A 25,879-nucleotide genomic window follows, 5' to 3' on the forward strand; every position below is an offset into this window, starting at 1 on the left:
TTATTTTCAGCTTGGCTATGTTAGAGTTAGTAAGATGAGCTCTGAAATAGAATGAAGCCCCTAAGTGTGAGGTAAGGACTTGACTGATGGGGGCCGGTGGTGAGGGTACTAGGCGTGATCTAATCCGAGTGGGCTATCAGATTTATCAATAAAGCAGCTAGTGTCTCATCTCTGAGGGGAGTGGGCTGAATTCAGATCATTGGTATTATGTTATTGAACAAGCATTTCCCAGTGAGGGAATGATATTGAGAGCCTTACCACAGAGCGTGCACTTGCAAGCGAGTCGGGCATTTGCTGCATTTTGATAAGGTCCACAGTGACTGTATTTTGAATGCTATAAGAACCCTCAGAGCACTGAACTACTTTGATTGCAGTGCTAAAATGTCACATGTAATTACAGCTAAGCAAGCAAGGACCGCGAAATACTGCCTCACTAATAGATGTTCTTCTGCATCGAAACACACATTCTCCCATCTTTATTTGTTCGTTTAACATATCCTCTTTCCATTTATGCTCAATCCAAGGTTTTATCCTCTCACAGCAAGAGTGAACTTTAACAAAATTCCAAAATAAAATACAGCCTTTGAATGTGAAATGAGTCATCAAAAATCCAGATGTGCTGGCACGGCTCCCTATTAAGAAGCTGCGACTGCCTCTCTCTTTCCCTCTCTTTTTTTGGATGGATTTCATCAGCCATCTCATAGTGAGAACAATTAGTCAATGTGCATGGATCAGCTCCTTTAATTACATATTGAAATATTAGTCACTCAAAAACATATTGATTACTTGCCTGAAATATGCAGAGAACACATATATGTGCCTCTCAGAGCAATACCCCAGCATATTTTCCTCCCAACAATTCTCTTGATTTGTGTTCAAATGTTTGTGTGTGTGTGTGTGTGTGTGTGTGTGTGTGTGTGTGTGTATTGATAATTATAGGTTGCAGAGTTGGCAGGGAAACATGGTGGTGTGTGGAGAAGCGCTACCTCACTCACATAAGCCCTTCCGGCAAGAGAAGCATGGTAAACAAATCTCACCAAAGTGAGAGAAAAAGAATTCTGTCAGCTAGGTCTAGCTATATTTCAGTGCAGCCTTAATATTTTCTGGTACTTTCTGGACTCATTATCTTTGCCAGGAAGCTCATGAGATTTGTAACGTGTGAGTGAGTGTGCACCCCTGGGTCTGTCCACAGCTAATCTCACATTTTGCTGCAGCAAACTACGTAATATGTTGGATACTCAGGTATGGCTGCATACGGCCTGCTGACTCCTCACTCACTAGTCTTAACCAGCCCCTGGCCGGTAGGGGCCGCTAATAACACAGCTGACTGCCCACCCCCCCCAATCTGCTACTCTACGCCCACAATGAGGGGATAATAGTTTAATAAGGTGTGTTTGGCTAACAGCTAACAAAACTACCAGTGCACACACTGCTGGAGCTTTCCACAACTCAATCGCTGCTAAGCGGGAAACCACCTTGGTAAGTTAAAAAAAATGTTGGCAAGATTTTATGATGAGTCTTATGTTACGACATAGAGCTGATTGCCTGCATTCATCGCTGCTTTTTTTTGTTTGAACAAAGTGCGTTTTGCGACACCTTACAGGCCAGTGGTGTCTGTTCGGGGGGTTAACCACTCTAATACTTTCTAGTTTCTGATAGTTCTTGCCTCCACTCTATGGGGTTATGGTTGTCCAAATGAAGGCATACCAAAAGATAACTGTCTCCTACTTCAGTATGCATAATCATTAAAAAGATGTCACGGTTGACTCAGTTAATATGCATTTAACTAAAGCCAGGTGTCAAATGTCTGCCCAGTGACAGGAAAATGTGTGCAACTCTAGAATGGATGAATCTAGATGTAAATGGCAAGTCCGTGGTGGCTGACCGAGAATGTAGTCCATTGTAACACAAATCATCCATCCATCAGATTTCCTCCCGTCTGCTTCATTCTGCTCTGCTGTCTTGTTAGAAAACGCATAACACAGTGGGGTTCTGTACCTGCATTCTCCAGCAACATTAAAAGAGCCAATTACCACAGACAAATAAGCAATGTACTGTGAAGGTGAAGGACAGGAGAGGCAATTTTTCTCATCTCTTGCTTTCACGCTTTAAATTGCCAGTCCATAAACAGTGGGCCCATTGTACTGTGCTGTTGACACAAATTGGAAGGAGTGAACAATGGAGATGTATAGTTCCATGTAAAGCATATTCATCTTTTCAATAAAGTTGGCATTGGTAGGGAAGAGAAAGTGTGAAGTCAGGCACAGCATGTAATTAGCAGGTAGCGTTATAGTATGGTCGCTTTGTCGAGCCATCTGTGGGGAACATTTTTGAGGATCTGTGCGACTGAGCTTCCCTCGCTTCTTTGTCTTCACCTGCGTTTCTCTGTGACCCTCTCCCCTATATGCTCGGCTTGCCAGCAAATCGCTTCCTCCAAACTTAACGTAGTGTCTGTTTGCAAGTCTCCATGATGCAATTACTGGTGTTTGCCAAGGCACCTTCTGACGCAAGCCCCACGCTTTTCACACACCGTTCGGTTCCTGGAAACATTTGAAAAGGGGCCGCATTAATAATCCATGCACTCTGTGTCCGTGCGTGGATGTGGCGGCAACGTACAAGCGAAAAGTCCTTAGTTAGCCTGCTGTTTTGACACCTTTCAGGGTTTCTCCCTTTCTCTTTGGCAACTGAGCTTTGATTGATGACAACAAAAGGGGTGGTGAAATCTAAGAGCTGGATGGAGAGATAACTGACTGGCTGAGAATGACTCAGTCTGTTGCGGAGAGTCAGTCTGCTGCAGCCTGGAGGAAGAGAGCGAGACAGGAGGGCAAGAGCGCAAGGGAGCAGGGAAGGGAGAAGGTATCACGGGGTAAATGGGGCCTTGCAGTTTGGTTGTGCACAAAGCTTCATCATCCTTGGCTCATGTTTGGGAAGCATACATGACTGGGCTAATGTTGCTTTATTTGTGAAAAGAAACATCAACAGTCAGAGTGATGTGACCAAACACAGAGTGGGGCCTCGCCAACAGCGTTCTATCTAATCAATCTACTGTGGGAGGACATAGAACACACTCGTGACGTGCATTCACGCTAGAATACACACCCACAATAGGCACCCACAAAACTACAGTATATATACACACACACACACACACACACTCCTGTACACATAACCAATCTCATCTTCTGGCAGATACCCATGCACCCACGCAAACATGCATCCATCACTGGCTCTTTTTTCCCTCTCAAATAAAAACACACTGTCATACACACGCAACAGATACATATACAGCACACGCCAAATCAGGTTGAATGCGAGGCTGGCTCATACTATTTTGATCCTGATGGGAAACCGTGATTATTCTGATGGCAGCTTGTAGGTCTAACCTCAGGGTTTGAGAGTTTTATTTATAGGCTACCAATAACACTTAAAAATGTCTACCGCAGCTCTGACTGCACCTCTGCCATCATCAGACATGTTCCCTCTCGCGTGACCTTGGCTTTTAATGCGGTGAATGCACACGGATGCAGATAACATGCAACGTGATCAGGTCAGTCACTACCTCCCCGCCCACTTTGTAGCCATCATTTGTGCTTCATGTTTATTTTATTTTTTTTGTCACAAGGTGATGGCTGCCAATGATTGTCAGAGAGGCGGCGGATGTAGTGTGGACACTGGCGTCGGGGGCTTTGGCGTGCGCTCCCTCTTTAAATAGCCCCAGATCTAATCTGCAGACAGCAGCAGAGTTCTGACAGATCCTGCCTCGGTGCCTCCTCCCACTAGGTGACACATTCTTTATTTATTTTTTCTCTCCTCCGCTCTGGTATTCACTCCGTGGAGCACTGGCCCCTCAAGCTATTGTCAGTTCCGTTCTCCTTCCATGTCTGAAAAACCAAATGGATTTACAGGGTTTACTGTCAACCCCTCCCTTTTTCAGGGCTTGTGAATGTGACACAGTCTTCTATTTCCACTCTTTCATTTCTGCACTATCCAATCCTTTATGAGGACTTGGTCATTCTTCTTAATCTGGGGCGCTGCTGTTGTGGCACTGGCTCTACTTTGTCTAAGCATGACTTTCACATGACGTCATAATATCTCTTGAACTTTGTTCTTAGCTCTATATAGTGCAAGCATATGAGATAGTCACAGCAGTCATGACAATTTCAAGACGAACAGCAAATCCAAAGAGTTTGAACCTTTAACCCTCATTGCGTGGTTGGAAGACTGTAAAGAAGCTATACAAATGTTAGCCCATCTACCATTGCTTTTCCAGTAAGCCTGAGATGCAGAACTGCTCTCTTAAGAAAAACTACAGAATGAGGCATTTACCTCAGGCAAATACCCCTAAACAATATATGTTTACATTCAAATGACAAAGGTTGTAGAGATTGGAGGTATTATTGAGCGACAAAGTCCTTGGAGGGAGGAGGTCGGGGTGGATGAATGGCTCAAAAAAATATTGAACTTTAAATATGGGAGAGCGCTGTTTGTTTCCCATTTCCTACGGCCCATTAACATGGGTTTCTTTCTGTAACCTTAACAGAGTAATCATTTAAACCTGAACCATGATGTTGTGAGAAATTGTAATAAATGCAGTCGTTATAAGGAGATGTTTTTAAAAGCAATATAAAATATATAAAAAAATATAAAAAAAAACATATTAGAGAAGGAATTATCACCTACTAAACTAACAATTGAATATTCTATATTCAAATATATAATTAAAACTAATGCCAAGATTGTTTTTATCAAAGCAAGTAGCCTATTCAAATAAAGATGAAGGAGGCGATAATAACAAAGTAAAAGGATAACATTTTGAATTTTTGACAGTTTACACTGACTTCGGGATGGCCGGAATTTATTTTTTTCAGGACAGTTCTAGAATGGTGGTTAAAAAAAAGTCTGTCTGGCAACTTGCTGTCAATTAGAGTTCTTAGAAAGAAACTTGTAAATGGCACAAATCGGAATTTCGCAGGTCAGACTTTTAAAAAATTGTATTCGGCCAAGAAAATTGCAACAGGTGCATCTCTACTTGGACTGTTGACACCAATCAAGAGCCTCTGCTATCTAACATGGTTGCTTGATATCACCAGCGCAAACCAATACATTTTTGTAATTTGAGGTGGTAAAATGGACAGTTACAATTGGAGACTTTCTTATTTATTTATTTTTTAAATGAAAAAGAGGAAAGCAATGACTATTGTTATGACTAGATTATGCCTTATACACCTTTTCCTATCTAATACATTTGAGAACTTAATGAATCTGCAGCTCCTCAAATGTAGGTCTACTCTCAGCTAACAATAGAAAATTATACTAATACAGAACAGCGCTAATTTGAAGATCATGAATGCTTATGAAACCTTCTCATCCCTACGATTAAGGTTGTAAAGCTATTACCGTGCCAAAGCAATGAGTTATTTGACTCACATATTCAGACTTATGAACTGTGTTAAGACATCATCAGCTTCAGTAATAGTGCTCCAGAGATGAATTGAATCACCATTGGCTCCATCACACTGAACCCAAGTCTTTTAATCCAGACATAAATTCAATCTATATGAAAATAAATGAATGCAACTAAAAGTAATCTGTAATTCATGGTATCCAAACAGTATTTGGTCAAGCATTGAGCACCATACCTGGATGTTGAATTCATTATTGCAGTCCCTTAGGATGCAGTTCTTTTATTCTGTAGATGCTGGCTCCAAAACGAGATGGCATTGAAGAAGAAAAGAAAACCCCAACTTGCTCAACACACCTCAGGAGCACTTCAATTTAGATTTTCTAACCCCGTCAAGAGTGGCGATCTTGATAAACCACACTCTAGGCTTCATTACCTTCCTTGTGAATCCTTTGATCACTGATGTTGTGTCGAAATGTTTGTTTTAGTCCTTGGCTGTTATTCAACTTCTCAGCTTGTCGAGTTTTTACTGTCCAACCCTTAAAAGGGGAAGACATCCATTATTAATTCATGTCAAGTTTCACCTTGTGAATTAAGTGTTTAGGCATAACCACTGCACCAAAAGACTTCAAGGCGGTGGGATAATCCTATAGCGGTAGTCTCTTCATGTTGGCTTGCATAACCATTTCAATGTAAATGCCATGCACACCATCCCTTTCCACTCCACGCTGACAAGCCTGGAAATTAGCTATCGTGTAATGCTGCACCGCATCTGCGCTCTGCATTCAGCACTCTAGTGGAGGCAGCAGCCGTGTGGACTTTGCTGGGATGAAAAGGATGAAAATGGAATATAGTTTTACTTTGTGCAATTGTGTGATGACATGGTGAAATCCATTTCGATGAGTCTCTCGACCCTCCTCACTCCACGCACAATTAATTTGATACAAGCTAGAAGCATAAATCCTAGATGATTATGCTGTGTTCAGGACAACAGCAATGCATATTTCCATCTTCTCAGGACTCAAGAACAGCAGGAGACAGGGAAATTAGTTTTGCTGTATCATGTAGATGCCGGTGTATTCTGCAGCATCGACCGGATTCAGCGGTTAATGTATGTGTGTCGAAAGGTTGGGGCGGTCAAGGTTATTAAAGTTAAAATGTTTGCGGATAGTAGTCAGACTTTGTCTCCTGAGCAGTGATCCTCTGGAGGTGAGACTCATCGGTAATGATCAAAATGTAAACGTGATCGTTGCAAAGCCCCCTCCTCCGCAACACAGGCAGAATTAAAAGCACAGTCGTTCAGGCTGGAAAGTGGCCAGCTGTTCTGGGTTAATAGATGGGCTTGGCCAGACGTCTGCGAGGTGACCGCTAGCTGGCAGCCTGCTGGATAAGGTTGCAGATTGTAAGTGGACATGTACTTTGCTTCCCCTTGTGTGCAGTTGTCGCGGGAGATGATGAAGCACCATGAATCTCCCTCCTTTTCTGTCTTTAGCACCCTCGTCTCGCCCTTATTCTAACCTCCCTAACCATTCTTTGTCTGTCTTTAAGGCCAAAGCAAATGTAGTGGTGACACGTGGGTACCGTCTCCCTGGCCCCCTGACTTTAGACCCAAGAGTGGAGTGTCTCTATTGACACAGGGGAGTTCAAGGACTAAGAGAGCATTATTTTAAAAAAAGACAGACAGACAGGGAGAAAGAGACAACGGGAGCCAGAGACCGTGCCCTGTGATAATCTATACTTACTTTGCACTACCACACTGTACACTTACAGACACGTGCCCGCAAACCTGAATTTAAATCAGTGCAGCCACAGGCTTTGACCTGAAATGGCATGCTAAAATATGTACATTGCTCTAAATATTCATCCAGTGTGTCCCGGTTACAGCTACTTCTTAATTCAGTGCTGCGCTGCTTAGTGGTTTCATTTGGCATCTGCTCTCATTTCCAGAATCAAAAAAGGAGCAAGGGAGCAAGATGGTGGTTGGTGTGCTCGGTCAGCCACAAATGTTACTGTAACTTTTCCTGTAATCTTTGCAGCAGAGCTGTGTTATGACTGTTTGAGCAGAAATGTTGGTCAGAAGCGAGCAGTAAAAACGGACGTGCTCGCTCATAAGTAGCCAGCTTCCATGCATGCACTTAAGGCAGCATGAATTAGCCATGCTATAATGTATATTTCAAAAAATCAAGATTGGAACACTCTATATTTGATTGACAAGTCCTTTAATATAAGAGCCATTAGATCACGGAGTGGCTCTGGCTCAGAGGTTGAGCCGGTGTCTTCCAATTAGAAGATTGACTGTTCCTCCAGTCCAAGCTCACGTGTCCTTGTGCAAGACACTGAACCCCAAATTGCTTCCATATGCTGTGCCATCAGTGAATGGGTGTGAATGTGGATTAGTTTAGTCCTGATGGACAGGTGGAACCTTGCATGGTAGCCTCTGTCACCAGTGTGTGAATGGTGATGGCATGGAGTGTAAAGAGCTTTGGGTGGTCAGAAGAGTAGAAAGGCGCTACACAAATGCAAGTCCATTTACCAGGCATCACAACTGAAGTCTACTCTGTGTAAAAAGTTTGTCTACTTCAGCAATGTTTGTAAATATTGCAATAAAGCAGCTTATATTCTGAAATATGATCGATTGAGAAATGCACAAAGTGCTGATTTTCTATCTACAACTCAAACTCGTGAATTATGTATGTGAATATACTGAACCTACTTAATAATTTATATAGTCAAACAAATGACTGATTGGGCCTCACAAGTATTCACACTAATGCGAAAATGGGAGGAAATCCGAGTATGTGAGCAGGGCAACACATATTGGGTAGTGTTTGCAGCATCTCTGATAGAACCCATTGAAATGCATATCAAATACCCATTTAATGGGTCACACATTATTTGGATAGTCCAGTAGTGAAAATTGGCATCCCATTAAGTGACATTAATGTTTCACTAAAATGCCTTGGGTGTTTCAAATGCTGCTCATAATTGTGTGAGATGTAGTCAATATATCGCTGGACTACAGTTTAACTTATGGTTACTTCAGTAGTACAGTAGCCTGAAAGCTTTAATGCAGTAGACATGGAGGGGGAATACAGGAGTGGAGTCTCTTGCGGCTCTCTCTTTGGCCTTGTACTGGCCTGATTAGTATTCTATCTGGATCGTAGGATAAGTTTAACCAATGAAGACTAAGGAACTGGACTCAGCTAACTAGACCTGACCTGTTTCCTATACCTGCTGGAGAACCAATGCTTGTGTTTTTGTTTGCCTCTGGCCACAAGTCTGCTGGGGGGTTACTGTACTACTGGGATCCAGCTCAGAGATGGCACATCAATGATACTTGCTCTCTCAAGTTGCATGGCATTAAAGAGGCATTTTAATCAGTGGTTTGTGGTATGGATAAACATGGGAACAAACCTGTATCTCAGAAGCCCTTAAATGCAGAGCTGATATTAAGATGCCTCCATCTGTAACTATACAATTACCAGTTGGCCACTACCGAAGACTGTATGGGGATAGATACAAGAAATGTTATGTGAAGTGGCAGCGGTAGCTTTTAGTTCCTCGTCTCTCTATTGTCACTCTGAACATGTTGCTAAGTGTCCTCCGATGTCGAAGGCTGATGCTCCTGCAATCACTGCAGTCCATCCAATTCATTAGCCTCCAGATACCCAGCACTGATCTCAAAAACTCACCGTTCCGCTCCGAGTAATGAAAGTGGCAATAAATGGATAGCTTTGTAGGGAGCGGGAGAGAGTGAAAAAAGAAAGGGCATGCATCTATCAATTAAATGACAGGGGCAGAGTGTGTGCGGTGAATTAAGAGAATCCGATGGCCTATTTTTCCTCTCCCATTGGAAATCATCAACACTAAATACAGCAATAGCGGATAAAGGAAGGAAATCCAATAAAGTATAAAATGGATTGAAAATACAGCCACTGGCTGTCGCAAAAGTTTACAGCAGGTCTGTCGTCAGACAAATTCTCCACTCCTTTAAAATGGAGTCTCACTGAGGCTTTCTGTGCTGCACCTTTCATCAAAGAAATGATATTTCTAAATTGAACTGCTATGCTAGATTGTGTCTTTCTTTATGGCCCTTTATAGCACCTCCCACAAAGTCCAGCATTTTCTCCAGCAGTTCAGAGGCATGAAACATTTCTGATGGTTATTTTGACAATGAGGTGCAAAAGGAGGGTAAGAAGTGGGTGTGTGGGCCGAGTGACGATGTTGTTAGCGGTGCCAGCGCTGCTTTTTCCTTCCTTCCTTAAAGCTTGTTTTCACCTTTTTAATGGCTCGACGGCCCTCAAAGAGATGATATCCAAGGCAACCTCCAATTGTTTGTTGTCTCTTTCTTTCAGTTATCAGTATCGGGTTTGAATTTATCTGCCGCTTTTTTTATTTGTCAGTCCAAGATAAAGGACAAGCATGTTCATGAATAAAAATGTAAATCCAGTGAATCCTGTGAATTTCATGGATCAGAAGCATTTGAAGCCAGTCATTCTAGGATGATATGGTGGTACGCAGATCTACATCTACACACCTCATTAGAGTTCAAAACTGTTGACGTTGCAGTGCTCATACATTATTTGTTTGGATGTAAGGCTTGGTTGCCCAACATCTTACAGTATGTGTGCAGAATCCCAGATACGGCTATGTTTTGATACGCTAGAAGTTCAAGCAACCCAATTACTATTTTTCCTGGTGTCTAAGGATCAGAAATCAATTATATATCACTCATGAAAAAACAACATACTTATGATGTGAAAACAGGATATATTCATCTTTGTTAGCATCTTTTCTATTTTTACGTGCATTATAGCAGGTTTAAAAGTACTACTCAGACTGCAACCATGGCTGTAAACAGCATGGCAGGTCACATGGCTTTGGCATCATAGGTTTTTTATGCTCCAAAGACCAAGAGATTTAGCTTCAGAATTAAAGCAATACAACTTAAACAATCACTACTAATATGACGTATACTGGTTAAACAAGAGTCAAAGCATGTCGGTAATGGGAAACACTAGCTCTACATTATAACCCATTAAGACAACTGTTATTCAAAAATGAAAATAGTCATAGCTTATGAGTTTGCTGCTCCTCTCTTCCTGAGCTCACACTCATGCATATGTATGGTGCAGAGGCAGGCACGCAGCAGTGGACTGAGATCAGCATGAGGCTGTGTTTTGCACTGTGTATATCTAATTGCCGGACCACCAACAGTTATAACCAGATTCAAATCCAACACTAAAGTGTTTCCTGAGCTGTTTTCCACTTCCCCACCCGAAAGCCAACCTCGCTGGAGCCCCGTGGAGGCAGGGCAAAAGGCGCGTCTACCTGCGGCGGGTAGTGGCCATAGTCAACCGTTTTCAATCTGTCAATCAGGCAGGGACCGTTTCAGAGCATCAAGCTCCCGTTATCTCTCCCACAGATTTTGGCTTCAGAACAGCTTCCCAACTGCCAATTTTATGTCCACCAAATTAGACTGAGGGAGAGGTAATGGTGTCACCCTCCTCAAGCTGTCCAGACGGGCCGCATCTGGTCAAGCAGAGGCGAGTGCGTTTGAAACAGTGAATGTTTCCAGAGGAGCACTCATCCAGGAGGGCCACTAAGCCTTCACGTGGACGTGTCAAAGCAGCAGCTTTTTGTCTTTTTGCTGCAGGCTTCAATTAGTGGAGCTGGAGAGCTTTGTGTGAGGTTTACATTCACAGCCATGTTCTGTGCAAAGGTCACGCTTTCTCTTGCTTGTGTCAAAGTAGAGCACTAACAAAAACTTTTGAAACGAGAATCCCTCGCATGTCTCACTATTTGATTTCATTCTTCGAGAGACACACAACTTCCCTGATGAGCATGCTATCTTTCTGCACTTCAATGACAAAAAAAGTAGCACTTAATGTCAAAAAAGGTTTATCTTTAGTTATTAAGTTTCTATTTAACGCTTTGTTCTGATGTTCTGACACAATAAGTAGGAACAGCGCTTGCTGAGAAATGAAGCTCTGAGAGGATGAGATCCCTTTTTTTTGAAGAATCAAAGGGGGACATCGTAATGCAACTTAGCTGTGGGTACAAAGCACTGTGGGACTTGTAACCAAGCAGAAGGAGAGGGTACATTGATCTGAGCAAAGTGGTGTGATAAGTAGGGAAATTAGGTTTTCATTTACATAGAAAATGTGTGGAAATATGGCTTACAGGCTTGCCAAGAGTTTCCTTAATTGATTTAAGGATTTCATTGTCTTACAGCACGTAACTCACCACAAAGAGTTAACATGCCGCCTACCCAGTTTTCTGTGTTCATGTTTTGTTTTGATCTTTAAAGCGGCAGTCCATTTTTTTGACCACTTGTTTTAGTTGAAAGAGTTTGACTTTACTTTCGATGACAACAAACATTCACATGGCAATACATGCCCCAAAAAAGTATGTAAAAATGCTCCTGTGATTTAAAATACAAATTGAATACAAATTCTTCTTCGCTACACATTTAGCCCTTTATCCTGCAAAAATATTTGTTGGTCTTCCTAACTGATACAACATTGGATTATATTTCTGAATGACAATCTGTTATTGATTTTGGATTGATTTAGGATCAAATTAAATTACAATATATACATTTTAAGGATGCAGGAGGCTCTCCAGTTGGTGTATTGTTACTTGAAAGGCATTTGTAGTTTTTGGATCGTGGCAGTGCGCTTTTTCTCCTTTCTTTCTTCATAATTTAGATCTAAAGATCTACTGAGAGTACAGTTCACTTTTGTGTGCCACCACAATTTTAGCTACTCGCAGCCCATTTAATATCGCCTCCATTTAGGTCATAGCAGATGTCATTGACTAAATGTAGACCAAAGCTATTTTTGGTTGTTACAAATGACTCTGCAAAGCAACAGTGACGCAAGACAGATGGATCCGATGCTTCTTATGGGCAAAGGACTTGTGAAATCCTGGCATCAGTTAAAAATAAGGGAGTTGAAAAAAATATATAACCAGACGTTCTCGTCAGCTTCCAGTGCTGATGCAGACATGACAGGTGTTAAATAGCTAGGTCCATGTTTTTTTATTGTCGTGCATCTGAGACTGACTTGCAGTCATAGAAATATGGGATGAACTGCTGACCCTCTGGCTCACGCACTCCGTAGAGGAACACATTTCCCTCTGTACACGGCTCCAGCTCTGAAAAAATACTGTTGTCTGCAGGCATAAGAGATAAGCCTTCTCTCGCTCTCTTTATTCTTTTTTTTCTCTCTCTCTCTCTCTCTTTCCTTGGCTCCGCCTCGCTCTCCTTCTCTTTCACCCTGCCTCCAACTCTTCCTCCTTTTCCACCTCATCTCTCTGCCTCTAAATATCCCCCCCACACACACACACAGACACCTGTACAGACTGAGTCGGACACCGGATGCCCTACTGTTGTGCTGTACCCTTGTCCTATTTGTTTTGTGCTGACAAAAGCCTCCCCACAAACCCAACAATGGATGACCTGAGTGTCTTCACCCTCACCTGACTCTGAAAGTCCTGACTGCGAGCAAACCACTCTATCAAGCTGTCCTCTTTGCCAACATGAACAGCTGATTCTTAAAGTTATAATTCCAGCTATGACATTTAGAACCACCGTGGAGGTCATCATTGCAGCTCAACCTCTGTTTTACGTTTCCCTCCCTCTTCTTCCTAACCCATGTCAATGGCTCTAAAGCCAAACAGAGATAGGCGTCAAACATGAGGTAAATCAGTAAAAATAATTTTGTCTTCAGGCAAGTCACAGATGCACACGAAATTGTTCGTAAAATACAAGCTGCAGACTAAACATGACGAGTTATGTGGTAGTGCCAGGACATTTAGCTCTGGCGGGGTGTCATTGCGATCATGATTACCATTTAAAGGGACAGTTAACCCAAAATCAAAACAAATATATATTTTTTCAATCTGTAGTGCTATTTATCAATCTAGATTGTCTAGAAATCATGAGCTCCCCACAATATCTCCAAAACTAGGCAACTCACACCTAAACAGATACATTGCTGTGGAGCCTTTCTACAAGCTAGGTGCCATATCGACCCATTCTATTTCAAAGAAGGCAGATATCTCAACAGCTGATATTTCCCAAACTAGGCAACTTACACCAAAACAATCTAAATGTATAAATAGCACTACAGGTAAGATACAAATATGTGTTTTTGATTTACTGTCCCTTTAAGCTCTTACTCACACAAAACGTTTTTGTTCACACTGCATTGATAATTACACTGTATCCGTTGACAATTGAAATCGTATGAATTTCAATCAATCTTAAGAGTGTATGACCTCACATAGTTGCAAGCTTTAATGGCCTGAGTCAAGGTGACCACCACTAAAATAAATGGGATCTTTCATTAAAATGCCTTTTTTGTGTTGATCTTATTGATGTAATCAATCATGCAGTCAACTTGTGTGGGCTTGTAATAATGTTACAATTTGTGGTTTAATTATTGCTGTTAGGATTACACTTTTTCTGTTGGCTCTTGGACAACCTACACGTCAGAAACCAAAGCTCCTCACACATATTCAACAGTTTTTCTAGGAGGTCCTTAAATCAAAGAAAGGGCACGTTAAAATGCTGAATTTAGGGCCGCAAATAAGGAGTATATAATGTATCATGTATATAATGTATCTAAAAAAATCTGGATCATTTTAGAAATATAGTGTCACAATGTTTGAAGCAATGATGGGAAACAAAGCATCTTGAAGGTTGTTCTGCTAATGCACGTTCATCAGTAAATTCATTTTTTCCCAATCTGCTTTTTGCATAATCATAATTAGGATTTTTTTCTCTCTAATCAGAACCTGCAGCACACGGTCCGCCGCGGCCCACATCAACCTGAAATCCCATCCCGAGGTAATGTCCTTGAGAATAACAGCAGACCAAAAAGTCTAATTATAATTCTCCCCCTTGTCGACCTTGCTGTAACGTCTACTTTGCATCATCATGGCCATAAACTGTCAACTGCACAGGTGACTGCCTGGTTGACAAAAAATATTAATCACCCAAACGGTTTGTTGACATGTTCTGTCCTCTCTGCTGTGCCTCTTTCATCAAGCCCTGCCTTGCGTTAGATGGTGCGTTGTCATGCTATTGACAGTGACAGTGGCGGCAGCCATCCATGCCGTGCCACTGGCAGAGTGTGAGCTTCCAGTGCGAGGCAATGTGAGGAAGAGAGGCGAGATTCCAGAAACACGGAGAGCTGTCTTTGCAGACGCTTAACAGGAATTCATTTTGTGATTTTACATCATAGACTGTGAGATTGTAGAGGTGCTGCCCTTTACAGGGAATCACAGCGACTGTGGTGAAACATGTACAAACATTATGATAAAGGTCACTTATAAGCTGAGCAAAAAGCAGAAATACAACCACCGCTGAATTCTTGCTGGAAGTATAACTCATTGACATGGCCAACTTATTCACCTGCAACCTCAACACCTACCCTACGAACACTTACCTCGCTCCGTACTGGATAGATGGCCGACCCCGACGAAATCCAACACCACCAGTCCAATCTACAAGCCAACAACTAGCCAATAACAAAAACAATTAAAGCAATGGTGCACAGAAGCTCTGAAATGTAGGAACCTACAATCATTGGTCACAGTCTCCTATTCTTCGTCTATGCAACCAGCTCTCAGCATGCAAAGAGGCTTCCTGAGTTAGCAGGTATTAGGCCTTGATGCAGCTGCGTGTCACTCTGTTTTAGCTGGCTCTATTCCATGTGAATGTTCAAATGTCGTGATTCACAGACTTAGTACACCTGTCCATGATGAGTCTTTCAGGGATTCACTGTTTTCTTGATGAATAATATAGCAGCTCTGCAGTGCCCAGATGGCTACGCTACTGCAGGGTAAAGATATCCATAGCAAAAACGCTACATTTTCGAAGGTTGCTAGATTTATTTTGAACTGTACCAGTGTTGTAGAACTCAAATGTTCACATGCATAATAAGTGAAAACAAAATGATCTGATTAAGTCAATAAGACAGGTCCACGATGCAGATTAACTATGACACCGTGGGCCAAATTCAGACAACCTGCTTTGATATTCAGACAGACAGGCTCCTCACAAAGTGAAGTAATTAATGACATTTAAATGTTAAATGTATCTCTGTCTAGTTGGCATTAATTAGGTAGATTAGAAATAAATCCCAGTCAGGGAATCTAATGTTTTGGCATTTCTGAAGTCCTGTTGCAAAGTGCGTTACCTCTGTATTAGCCTATTATTCCCTCCAGTACTCTGTGATCTTGCATACAGAGAAACTAATGCAAACTCTATGCCCTGCATTGTTTGCCAGGACTCTCAGTTGAATCTAATTTTTGCAGTAAAGCTGTAAACTCTGTCTCCTTGTGTGCCGGCAGGCAATCCTGGCTTTATGGGTTGTAGCTGCTGCTGTAGTGGGTCAATCACAAGTCACATTAAACTCTTGCGGTGATTGGCTGCCAGCAAAACCATACAAATAGTATTTTTTTTTTGTTAGATCTGTGCACAAAAAGGATCAATTGCAGGTATCATTTGACTGGAGAAGTTTCAATACCGTAAATGACAGAGCCAGACCGAGCCGCGACAGCTTGCGCAAAGTGAGCCCTTCGTCACGTGTATTTGTCGACCTAAATAGACTCCCTTTGGACACATTTGATCCAATGCCTTTCCTCAGAACCTGGATTAAAGCAGGACATCGCCTCTCCACTTCTTGTATACCGGGACGGCAATGAGAAGGTGCCGAGCCAAAGTCCTTATGTTGGGTTCGAGTGTGTGCATGTTTGTCCAGTTAGTGAGAGAGGCAAGTGCTGGGTTGTGTAGTTGTGTGAGTGGCCTTATGGTTAACGATAAAAGCCTCAGTGATGTGTGTGCGAAGTGTGTACATACTTGTTTCCGTGGCTTACATCCAGGACATCTTGTTGCACTTGAGGGGGAGATGGGATCCCCGGGTATTGAGCACGCTGTTTAAGGGTATCGAGTACTGACACCCAGCTAGGAGTACGTACTAGCCTAATTTTGAGCAAAAGTATGACTTAAGAACAGTCAACTTTCTGGCTGTCTTGTGGAAATGTTAACTTTTAAAACGTGTGGCCTTTGCAACTAATGACTTGGAAGAAAACTAATTAATTTGTGTTTTTGAAACAGAAAGCATATGGGTTTTCTTCAGTCAGCATTTTTGAAGATCCGATTTAATTTTGTTGCTGATCAGACTCCAGACTTTTTCAGACAATTTTATTGATAGTAATTATTTCTCACCACCTGTTGCAAATTGGTACTTTGTGGCTGTGTAAAGAACGCCACAGCTGCTCTGATTTGAGCCAGTAAAATAAACACAAAAAATTAATGTTATTATTCTAACGTCAATTGTTTTATGTGTATTTAACTTAATAGTTTGTTGAACAACATGCAGGATGCTAGTTCTTCAATGATTTCTCTTGTACATTTGCCTCAGCACAATGGCTTTCAGATGCCAAATAACGTCATGGAAAACAAAGTGAGATATGTCAAAATGCACGTATCAAAATTTTAGCTATCATTGCGATGACTTTCAAATCCCCAAAGACATATTGTTGACATGTCTGATAGTAACAGTGCATTAGCAGCAATGCAGCTCACATCATTTAATACACTTTGAAGGTAGAAAATATTTTTAATGTGCGTATTTGCTGTCTGGACTGCAACATAATCAATAATACAGGTCTAAGACAGGACAACCTAGCAGATTTTGTGCCAAAATGTATGGGCCTTAAAAAATGTGTTTTCATTGGCGGAGTGTCCTCGTTTTTGTCCTCTGATTGTGTGTGTTTGTTTGTGTGTGGTATGTGTGTGTTGTTTTTCTTGGAAATCATGCTTGTTGAAATGTGCTCAGTAATAAACCAGAGTGTACGCTAATGTAGAACTCTGTCAACTTCCTTATAAAATCATTAGCCGTTCATGTTTTGAGATAATAAGATCAGAACAAATTTATTTCATAACAAGGTAAACAGGAGGCTGAGCTGAAATTGCTTCATACTAATCCCATAAAATGTTTTCTAACCTACATCAAAAAACGGCAATGTTTCAATACATGTTCCCTCCCTCTTAATGAATGAAACACGTTCGCTCTGTCCAACTACAAACACCCAAGCTACAAGTAAGGCTGAATGTTCCTCCATATGAGTGTATTCATCCCAAGATTCTTTGTGAAGTGGCTTATTTGTTTTAATTAGGACAAATTACTGACAAATGTGTCTCTCCTTTTTATTACAATGACTAACCGCTCCCAACAGCTAACATTAACATCTATTGTTGCAACTTTTCTCAAAAAGCAAAACAAACTATCAGATACAATCTCCCTTTTACATTGATCAAATATCATAAATGTTGAATGATAATAGCACTAAGAACCCACTTGTGAGTTAAATGTCAGGATTATAAACATACTATGTGCATAAACTTTTATAAAAAACAATTTTTTGAAGCCAGGGGATACAGAGGCTTGGTTGTGTCCCAGCTCAATTCAGCTATTTATGCAGGTTAAAACTGAACAATCTCATTGGAAACTGGGTTGATTTATGATGCATCACAGACTACGGCTAAAAATAAAAGGAAGGGGGAAAAAAAGGCCTCTCGATGGTCCTTCAGTATAACACAGTTCCAAAGATTGTAGCTGGATTAAGCTGCTACACTGGTTAGTGGGTTGGCCTACGCTGCCCTGAGCAATTTCACAAGCTATGGAAATAGAGGAAAATATAGCATCTCTTCACATGAACTCATATCCCTCATTATACCGTACGTGCATCTGTACTCTTGGTAAAACTTAGTATCCACACCTGATAAAAGAGCCTAACTAATGGAGAGCAAGCTGTCCCTCTGCGTACAGTATGTTTTGACACAATGAAATTATGTAGCTATTCTCAGAGGCTGCTTGTGCACTTCGATGGATGCCATTTTTCACACCATTAACTACAGCCTACTGGTTTTATTCACAGCACAGAGATGGGCCAAAACAATCCTAAACACGCCCACGAATGAGCACAATTGCAACAATTGATCTAAGCTGTTCCGCCCAGTCTGTCGCAATTCTGTGCAGCAGGAAAACCCTTATCTCCATCCAACCTTCTTTCTCTCTATCTCTCTCTCTCTCTCTTTCCCCATCTCTTGCACACTTTTCTCTGTCTTTCCCTTTTCTCTGCCTTTAACGCCCCTTTTCATGGGTCATTCATTGGGAGAAGCAAAAGGGTTTGTGGCTGAATCACAAAGTACAAACATGCATGGCAAAAAAATGTCACTGCTTTATCTGTAGCTAGCAATTTTTTGAGTGTTTACCTCAGCAGAGTTCTAACCTAAAGCCCTCATTACAGTCAATGCTGAGTGCAGAGTTCGCACAGGGAGGCAGAGCTCAAAGGGCCAGCTAATCCAGTGGGTCTTACAGGCATGATGGGCTAGTCAATATGCTGGGCCTGCATCCTAAAGAAACTAGAGCTCCACAGCAGAGCTAGGTAAAAGAGGCTCAGGGGAATGCTTTGCATGATGCTGCTTTATTCTCTCCACAGCACTCAAGGTTAGATGCCTCTGAAGTCTTAACCCGTTGTTTACCTCTACCCCCTTCCCTCCTTTGATTTCGCTCACCTTTCAGTCCTCAACACTGCTTAATTTTGAATATGGGGATCTAGGAATTCAATTCTGATATTGCTGAATAAGATGTTTAATACATTCTCCTTTCAATAAAGCAGTGATAGGCTATATTTATACGAGAGTATCTGTAAATCAGTGGTGGTCACCGCCATGATAGTTTCGTACCAGCAAACATGACCATGACTGTGGCCATGTCCGAATCGATTTGAAATGAGTTCAACCAAGAGATGATCTGACATTTTCACTTCAAATCCTGAAGCAGTATTTCTTCAGTCCTGAGAATAATTGAGCCTCTGATTCATTCTAAGAACGGACAAATTTATGTGGAGCTCAGCTCAAGGCAGCAACACAGGTGTGGAGATGGCAGGGTGTTTTATGTTCAGCAAAGAATAGATAGGGCTTGAGGTACCTTGTTCTTGTTGTTTTCCTGAGCAAAGACAACTCCGCTGGAGGCACGTCACCAGGTTTAATTTAGGAATTTAATTTCCACACACAAAAGAGGTCAGACAAGGAGAAACAAATTGACAGACACAGCAGGCAGGTACTTGTCATTTCCTCCAAATAGCTTTTAATGAGAAGAAACCCTTTGGCCCAGGGATGTCAGGTGGAAGAGTACTTTCCTCTGTGAGTGGTAAAGTTATCAGCATCGCCCACAGAGTGTTGTTGGCCTGCTGGTCGACATGTTCACCTGGTCGGGGACCGAGCCAAAGCCTGCCTCAATCGGAAGTAAATAGACTCTCTGGTGGAGAACAGACTGGGCCATCCTCAGTGGAGCTCACTGGGCTGTGGTCAGCTGGGCAGTAAACCCACATCACTGGTGGCCAATTCAAAATGGTTGCTTGTGGGAAATGATCCACCACGACTGATTGTAATTTGTGATTGAAGGCATCCATTTGGACAAACACAATAAACCACAACCTCCTGCCAAGATTGTGTGGTATTCCGCCACATCAACTCATCATTAATTGTTGAATTAAACTGGGTTTTTATGTATAATGTAATTAATTTAGCCTGCACAGTAGAAGCACTTCTTGGTGAAATGTACTCGTTTTCCTCATATTTTTCCCATTTTGGTGGCTATGAAGATAGATGTACTTAAATTGGGGTAAAAGTTCATCCAATGTTCGAAGACATCTGAAATTTGTAAATACTCAATATAATTACTTACTAAAATCTTCTATTCTATTGTATTACGTGCCTCTGCAATGACCCACCTCCCCCACAGGAATCATCCCATTTCTTTCCAATATCTTTGCCATGCCCTGAAACATTCCCCAAAGTATTTCCTAGTAGTAGGATCAACTATTTCATGGACATGAGAGTGCGTTTACCAGCATCCTTTATATTGTTCTACTCCCTGAGTGAAAGTGTTAGTGATTACTGGAGTCCCCCTCATGGTTAAATGTTGAAGTATTCTTGCTAGGAAGTTTTCTGCTCCATGCCCTGCTCAGCAGCAGCATCAGCAGGGAGAAACACAGAGTGAGGAGAGGATATGGCCCCCGCAGGAAAAACTGAAAATGGTCCTTTTGATTTTGGTTTTGGTCTCCCTTGGGCTGCCTCTGGGTTTGGAACAGATTTGGTTCAGTGCTGAGCGCGGCAGCTTCCGCAGAGAAGGGGCCGTGTCATAACTGGTTTCAGTCTCGATAAGGAGACACTGCTGGCTCGCTGGCTGGCTGGCTCATCTGGGGCCAGCTGCTTGTATACCACACCAACCTTTAACAATGCAGCATTTAAGCACGCCTCAGACATGAAAGAGTCTCACTGTAAACTTTCTGATCAAATCTTTCAATTCCTTTCACGGACTCCATTTTTAGTACAAACAACTTCATTTGACAGCCAGGCCAATGGGATCATGCGGCTGGTATTGGGTGATGAATAGAAATTGAATAGACAGCCCCATTTCTTTAATGCAAATTGGAATGAGATGTGCTCCTGCAGATTTAGTGGTGGGCTAAGGTAGTCGAGCAGAAAGGTCAGTGTTTGTTCAAGAAACAAGCAAAACCTGAAAGGGTTATAGTCCTGCAGCTGCTGCTACTCATAGGTAATATTCGTTAGATCAAACACATTTCATCAAACATAAAAAAAAGCCATTGATGAGCATGTGCACACAACTACTGCAAGGCTGACTGATAGAGGCCAGCGTCCTGGACATGCTGTACTCTGCTACTGATAATTGCTCTTTGTCCAGTTTATATTCACTCCTATCATTAGGAGCTTCAATTCAACGAGTCCTGATTGCCTTCCTCTGTTCATTTGTCTTGAGCCGTTCACAGGCGTGCAGCATCGTCTGCTCGTGGTACGATTCTCCATAGTAACAACATCCACATAATAAAATAATAATAATCACCCCTATTTGGTTGCATATAAAGACGTCAAGCTCACAGCCAATCCTCTTCCCCCAAGTCAATGCCATGGCATCTTCTCCCTAGTCTTATAATCCCCCTTTTTTATGTGATTCATGAAATTCTTTCAATTTAGCAGTCTGTATCTCTCAAATTTCCAAGATGAGTGCACTCCTACATTTCCTAAGTTTCCCTTTTTTGTGTGCAAAACTAATAATCTGAAATTTCAGAGGTTACTTTGCATTCTCTTTGGTGCCATTCGTTTCCCTTGTTTATCCTCAAACCTCAAAGCCCAAGGTTGAAATGATACCTAAATTAATTATAGCCACTCCTGCCAGTGTTATTATTACAAATGGAGTTTATCAGTATTTTATCTGCCAATGTCCTTTCTGTAGATCCTTCTTATTTTAACTGTCATGAAGCGTGTAATCATGGAATTCACAAGTAAGATGGGCTGCATTGGACTTTAACATGCAGGCTTTTGAGGTGAGCAATCTTGGAAAACTGTGTGCTCTGCGTAACATTTTTTCGTTGACATGTAAAGGACATTTATGAACTGAGGCTGTACTGCAGCATCGGCAAGCAAGTGTGACACTTTACATGTTTAAATTAAATGGTCTCTCTAATAAAACTGCTTTTATTTATTCACATTTCATATAGATTTGTTCAGTATCATACAGTTAATGCATAGTGTTCGAGACAGCCTATAATTTAATGTTTTTATCTGATAGCTTAGGGGTAGGTAACCACTGTGGATTCTAAAAACCCTTCAGCCAAAGAGCTAAATGAACAAAATATATTGTTTTGCATGTTGGTCTTTTTGAGAGCCAATCAGGGACAACTTTGTTAGGTTATTGGCTGCTATATTAATCATGTGGTATGAAGATGTTACCTCCCTACCTGGTAAAATATAAAAGCAGCATTAATGTGCTCAGGGACCAGAGTAGTAGGAGGGATAACACTGCTATACTCTGGAAATATGTGACTGCAGCAGTGACTGAAGCACAGGCCTCACAAACGGTACTTAAATGGAAATTTCCTTGGTATTGCTTTTTAATTTAACATTCATGATTTCTCATTTTCAGGCTCCCTCAAAATGGCTTTTTGCTTAATGTTTGCTAACATTTCAATAAAAAAAGCATGCAGAATTTGAGATTATTCAAGAAAAGTCTTTGCTGTTAAAACTAAATTTCAAAATGCCACGCACTTGCCACACAGAAAATGTAATGGTGGGTTCACCACAAGGTTTGATTAGACTGCACTTAGAGTGTTGTTCGTTGTAATCCAAACTGCAGACATGAAAGACCAATGGGTGACCCCTTTTTAAGACTCCTTTTTGAGAAAAGCAAGCCGCTTTGGGATAGAATCAGTGGAGGTGAAAGTCACTCTAAAAGAACAGTTATGGTTAATTACTGTTATTTTCCTAGTTTATGCCATCATGTTTAATGTGTTCAGTATCTAATCACTTTGGTTATTGGTGCTTGACAATATCAGTTAGACAAAACCACATTGTGCTGAAGAAACGACACGTTATTTGGGATGGATCATTCTCATGTTTGAAAGATCCTAAATCTCAGGAGACACTCATGTTGCCCTCCCCTGGACTTCTCACAAACCAAGCTAGGCAAATCAATTCACACAAGTTAACAACTATTTTTGTGTTACCTGCTTTTGTGGATGTGAGCTTGAATATCTATTCAATAAAAACTGGTATACTAACATCTGTAGAACATACATTGTCTTAATGGTTAATGCATGAGGCCATAACGACCAGATGGCTGAAACGTGACTTTAAAAACCTCCCTCAATTTGACATTTTAATTCATCTCGAGGTATGGACTAAATGAAGTTGCGATATGCAATGCACGCACCTTCGAGGCAATGGACAATCAGAAAATGTAATCTAGTCAGATGCTATTGCGGTGTTACTAATGATGTGTTGCAATTAAATGTTTTAACCACTTTTTTTTAAATTCAGCTTTTGACCAGTTGGCACAAAGATACTGTAGTTATGTGATCTTGAGCTATGAACTTAGTGCCGTGAAGTAAGCATTATAACAGACTGGTGCGTTTCTAAATTCTGAGCAGCTACATGCTTTGAAGTGTCATCTTTAACTCTTCAGAGCCCTGCAGTATCTACAGTTCCCCAAAGACCTTGTGGGTGATAATCAGTCATTACTGCCCCTACAGTCTCAGTTATTTATTTCACTACATTCACACAGCAATTCATCATTTATTTATTGTGACAGTTGTTATCTATTACGGTGTCCCTTTCATGTGGCCAAGAATGAGAGATTTTATGGAACATTAAGCTTCCATGCATCTGATAGCGCTACACTGAGTCTCTTTCTTCATCTTCGTTTGATTCTGTCTGCAATCTCATAGGTCAGTTAATTGCAGGATATTGATACTAGCATTATGACTGCCACTGCAGCTAATATGATTCCTTAGCCATTTCAATATGTGGGATTGTGCTTTCCCAATAAAAAATGACATTTGAGCCACTGTGCAGAACTCTCTCTAATGGGGTCTGGGATAAGAATGGAAGTATTCGTTGAAGCTGGCAGAGGCACAGGCCGTGTTTTTGTTTATAAATAGCTCCAGCCAGCATTATTCCACTTGCAGTTGTCCCATAATCATCAATCACTCTTGCGCGCAGGCCGGCTTCTACCCACCAGAGAGAAGGTGCACTGTAAGCTGTGCCCTTGCACCTCCAACTGTGCAAGTACATAAAGTAGAGCATGGTGAGTGGGACAGAGCTTGTGAGGAGAGAGAGAGGGGGAGAGGGGGGGGGGGGGGATCTGTACGGTGATGAAGTGAGTTATAGAAACTTCACCCCAGCTGTTCAAAACCCTCCTCCATTACAGGGAGGATCCACTATTTCGCTTCTTCAACACATTGAGAAAAACACGCACGCACACACACACATACACTCCCTCTGCATGCCTGATCGGTTGCAGGTGGGAGGTTATTCATGCGATGTGCTCGGAGGATGTGGGATGGGTCAGACACAACTGTTTGCTCAAGTTTCATTTGTCTCTGTCTCTCTGTCTGCCTTTATCTCTCTCTTTGGAGGAGCTTTGCAGGAAGAGCTCACAGCATTGAGGACACTGCAGGGGGAAGATCCTACAAAGATGATGAGGGCCATTTTGTAGTCACACACACACACATGAACACATGTAGTCTGATTATCAACCATGACACGTTTCTTTAGTATATATTCTTCAGCATATATGAGCACATGCACACGCATGGTATCCCTCTGATCCTTATTCAAACTGTATTCTGTACACACATATATATGCACACACAAACACACACACACAAATCTCCCAGTGTTTCCATGGCAGTTGCGAAAATACAGTAGGAATCCAGCTGATCCTTAACAAAATGGTTATATAACTATAGCGGCGCTAAGTCTTCTATCTTATCAAAGCCTGCCTCTGTGTTTCCTTTCAGTCCGGCTTTGCTGCTTTTCAACAGCTCTTCACATCTGCCGTACCTCCCACAAGACACCACATTTGTAATTGGCGATAAGCAATTGTTTGATTGGAAAAGGAAGACAGCCTTGCTGTGGTTGTAATCAACAAAAATCCTCCTGCCGCTAAACAAGAAAGTGAGATCTCATCACTTTCAAATCTTAATCAAAATCTCCATGCTGCGAAAAATCATTTTACACTCATTAAATGCAGCCTACTTGAAAAGCACACCCACCTGGCACCCACATTGTCTCCTTGCCCCCCCCCCCCCCCCCCCGAAGCCTGATATGTGTAAGCTTTTCAACCTCACCTCCCGGAGTTCCTTGGCCACATCCTTGAGCTCTTTGAGTATGCCGTCCAGCTGGTCGATCACCATCTTCATGTGGCTGCGGATGCGTTCTCTCGGGCTGGGGGTCTCAGAGGTGTCCCGGGCCGGAGCTCTGCTGAGGGACATCCTTTACAGGGCGACGTGGGGCCAGTGGCCAACAGGCTGAGGGCGTGGGGGAGCCGAGTCGGGGTCCATGTCTTTGGCTACAAGGAGCCTCAGTGCTACTGATCCGAACAGGGGCCCCGGCCACGCAGGGAGACCTCAACATCTTAAAAGCACCTGGGCAGCAAAAACACCTTGCCTCGCTCGCACACTCGGCACAGGGTCACACTCTGACATCCATGCCCTCTGGTAGATGCTTCCAGAAACGGAGAGAAAATTAGCACGGGAAAAGTCAAATGCTGTACATCCATGGAAAAGGAAGAGGCGAAATACATGGGCTAAAGCTGGTATGAAACTCTTACATAATCGCGTTGAGCCAACTCATCTCATGTGTCAGTGTCAGTGTGTACGTTTGAAATTGTTCCCGAGGAGATGCTATTTAAAACGCCTGTCTATACAGGGAATAGACTTTTTCCCTCTTCCACTTGTCCTGTACAACCTGTTTTACTTGTGAAACACAGTGACATAATGGCAGGCTAAGATACAAAAGAAAAGCAGAAAAGGCTATCCAACATAGATAGAAAAATAGAACTCCCCAGCAGTGGCTCAATTTTCAAAATGACCGTG

General features: G+C 41.9%; 1 protein-coding gene across 1 annotated transcript in view; it reads right to left on the minus strand.

Moving 5' to 3' along the window:
• insyn1 (inhibitory synaptic factor 1) overlaps positions 1-25,276 on the minus strand; it is a gene marked incomplete at both ends in the record, with an annotated part of 41,002 nt that extends 15,726 nt beyond the window's left edge. Inside the window, one exon of the mRNA XM_079164131.1 lies at positions 25,133-25,276. Within this exon, the coding sequence (XP_079020257.1) occupies positions 25,133-25,276 (144 nt within the window). The remainder of the gene's footprint in view (positions 1-25,132) is intronic.
• Positions 25,277-25,879: the final 603 nt, after the last annotated feature.

This window comes from Pholis gunnellus (genome assembly GCF_910591455.1).
Source record: "Pholis gunnellus genome assembly, chromosome: 1".
Taxonomy (NCBI): Eukaryota; Metazoa; Chordata; class Actinopteri; order Perciformes; family Pholidae; genus Pholis; species Pholis gunnellus.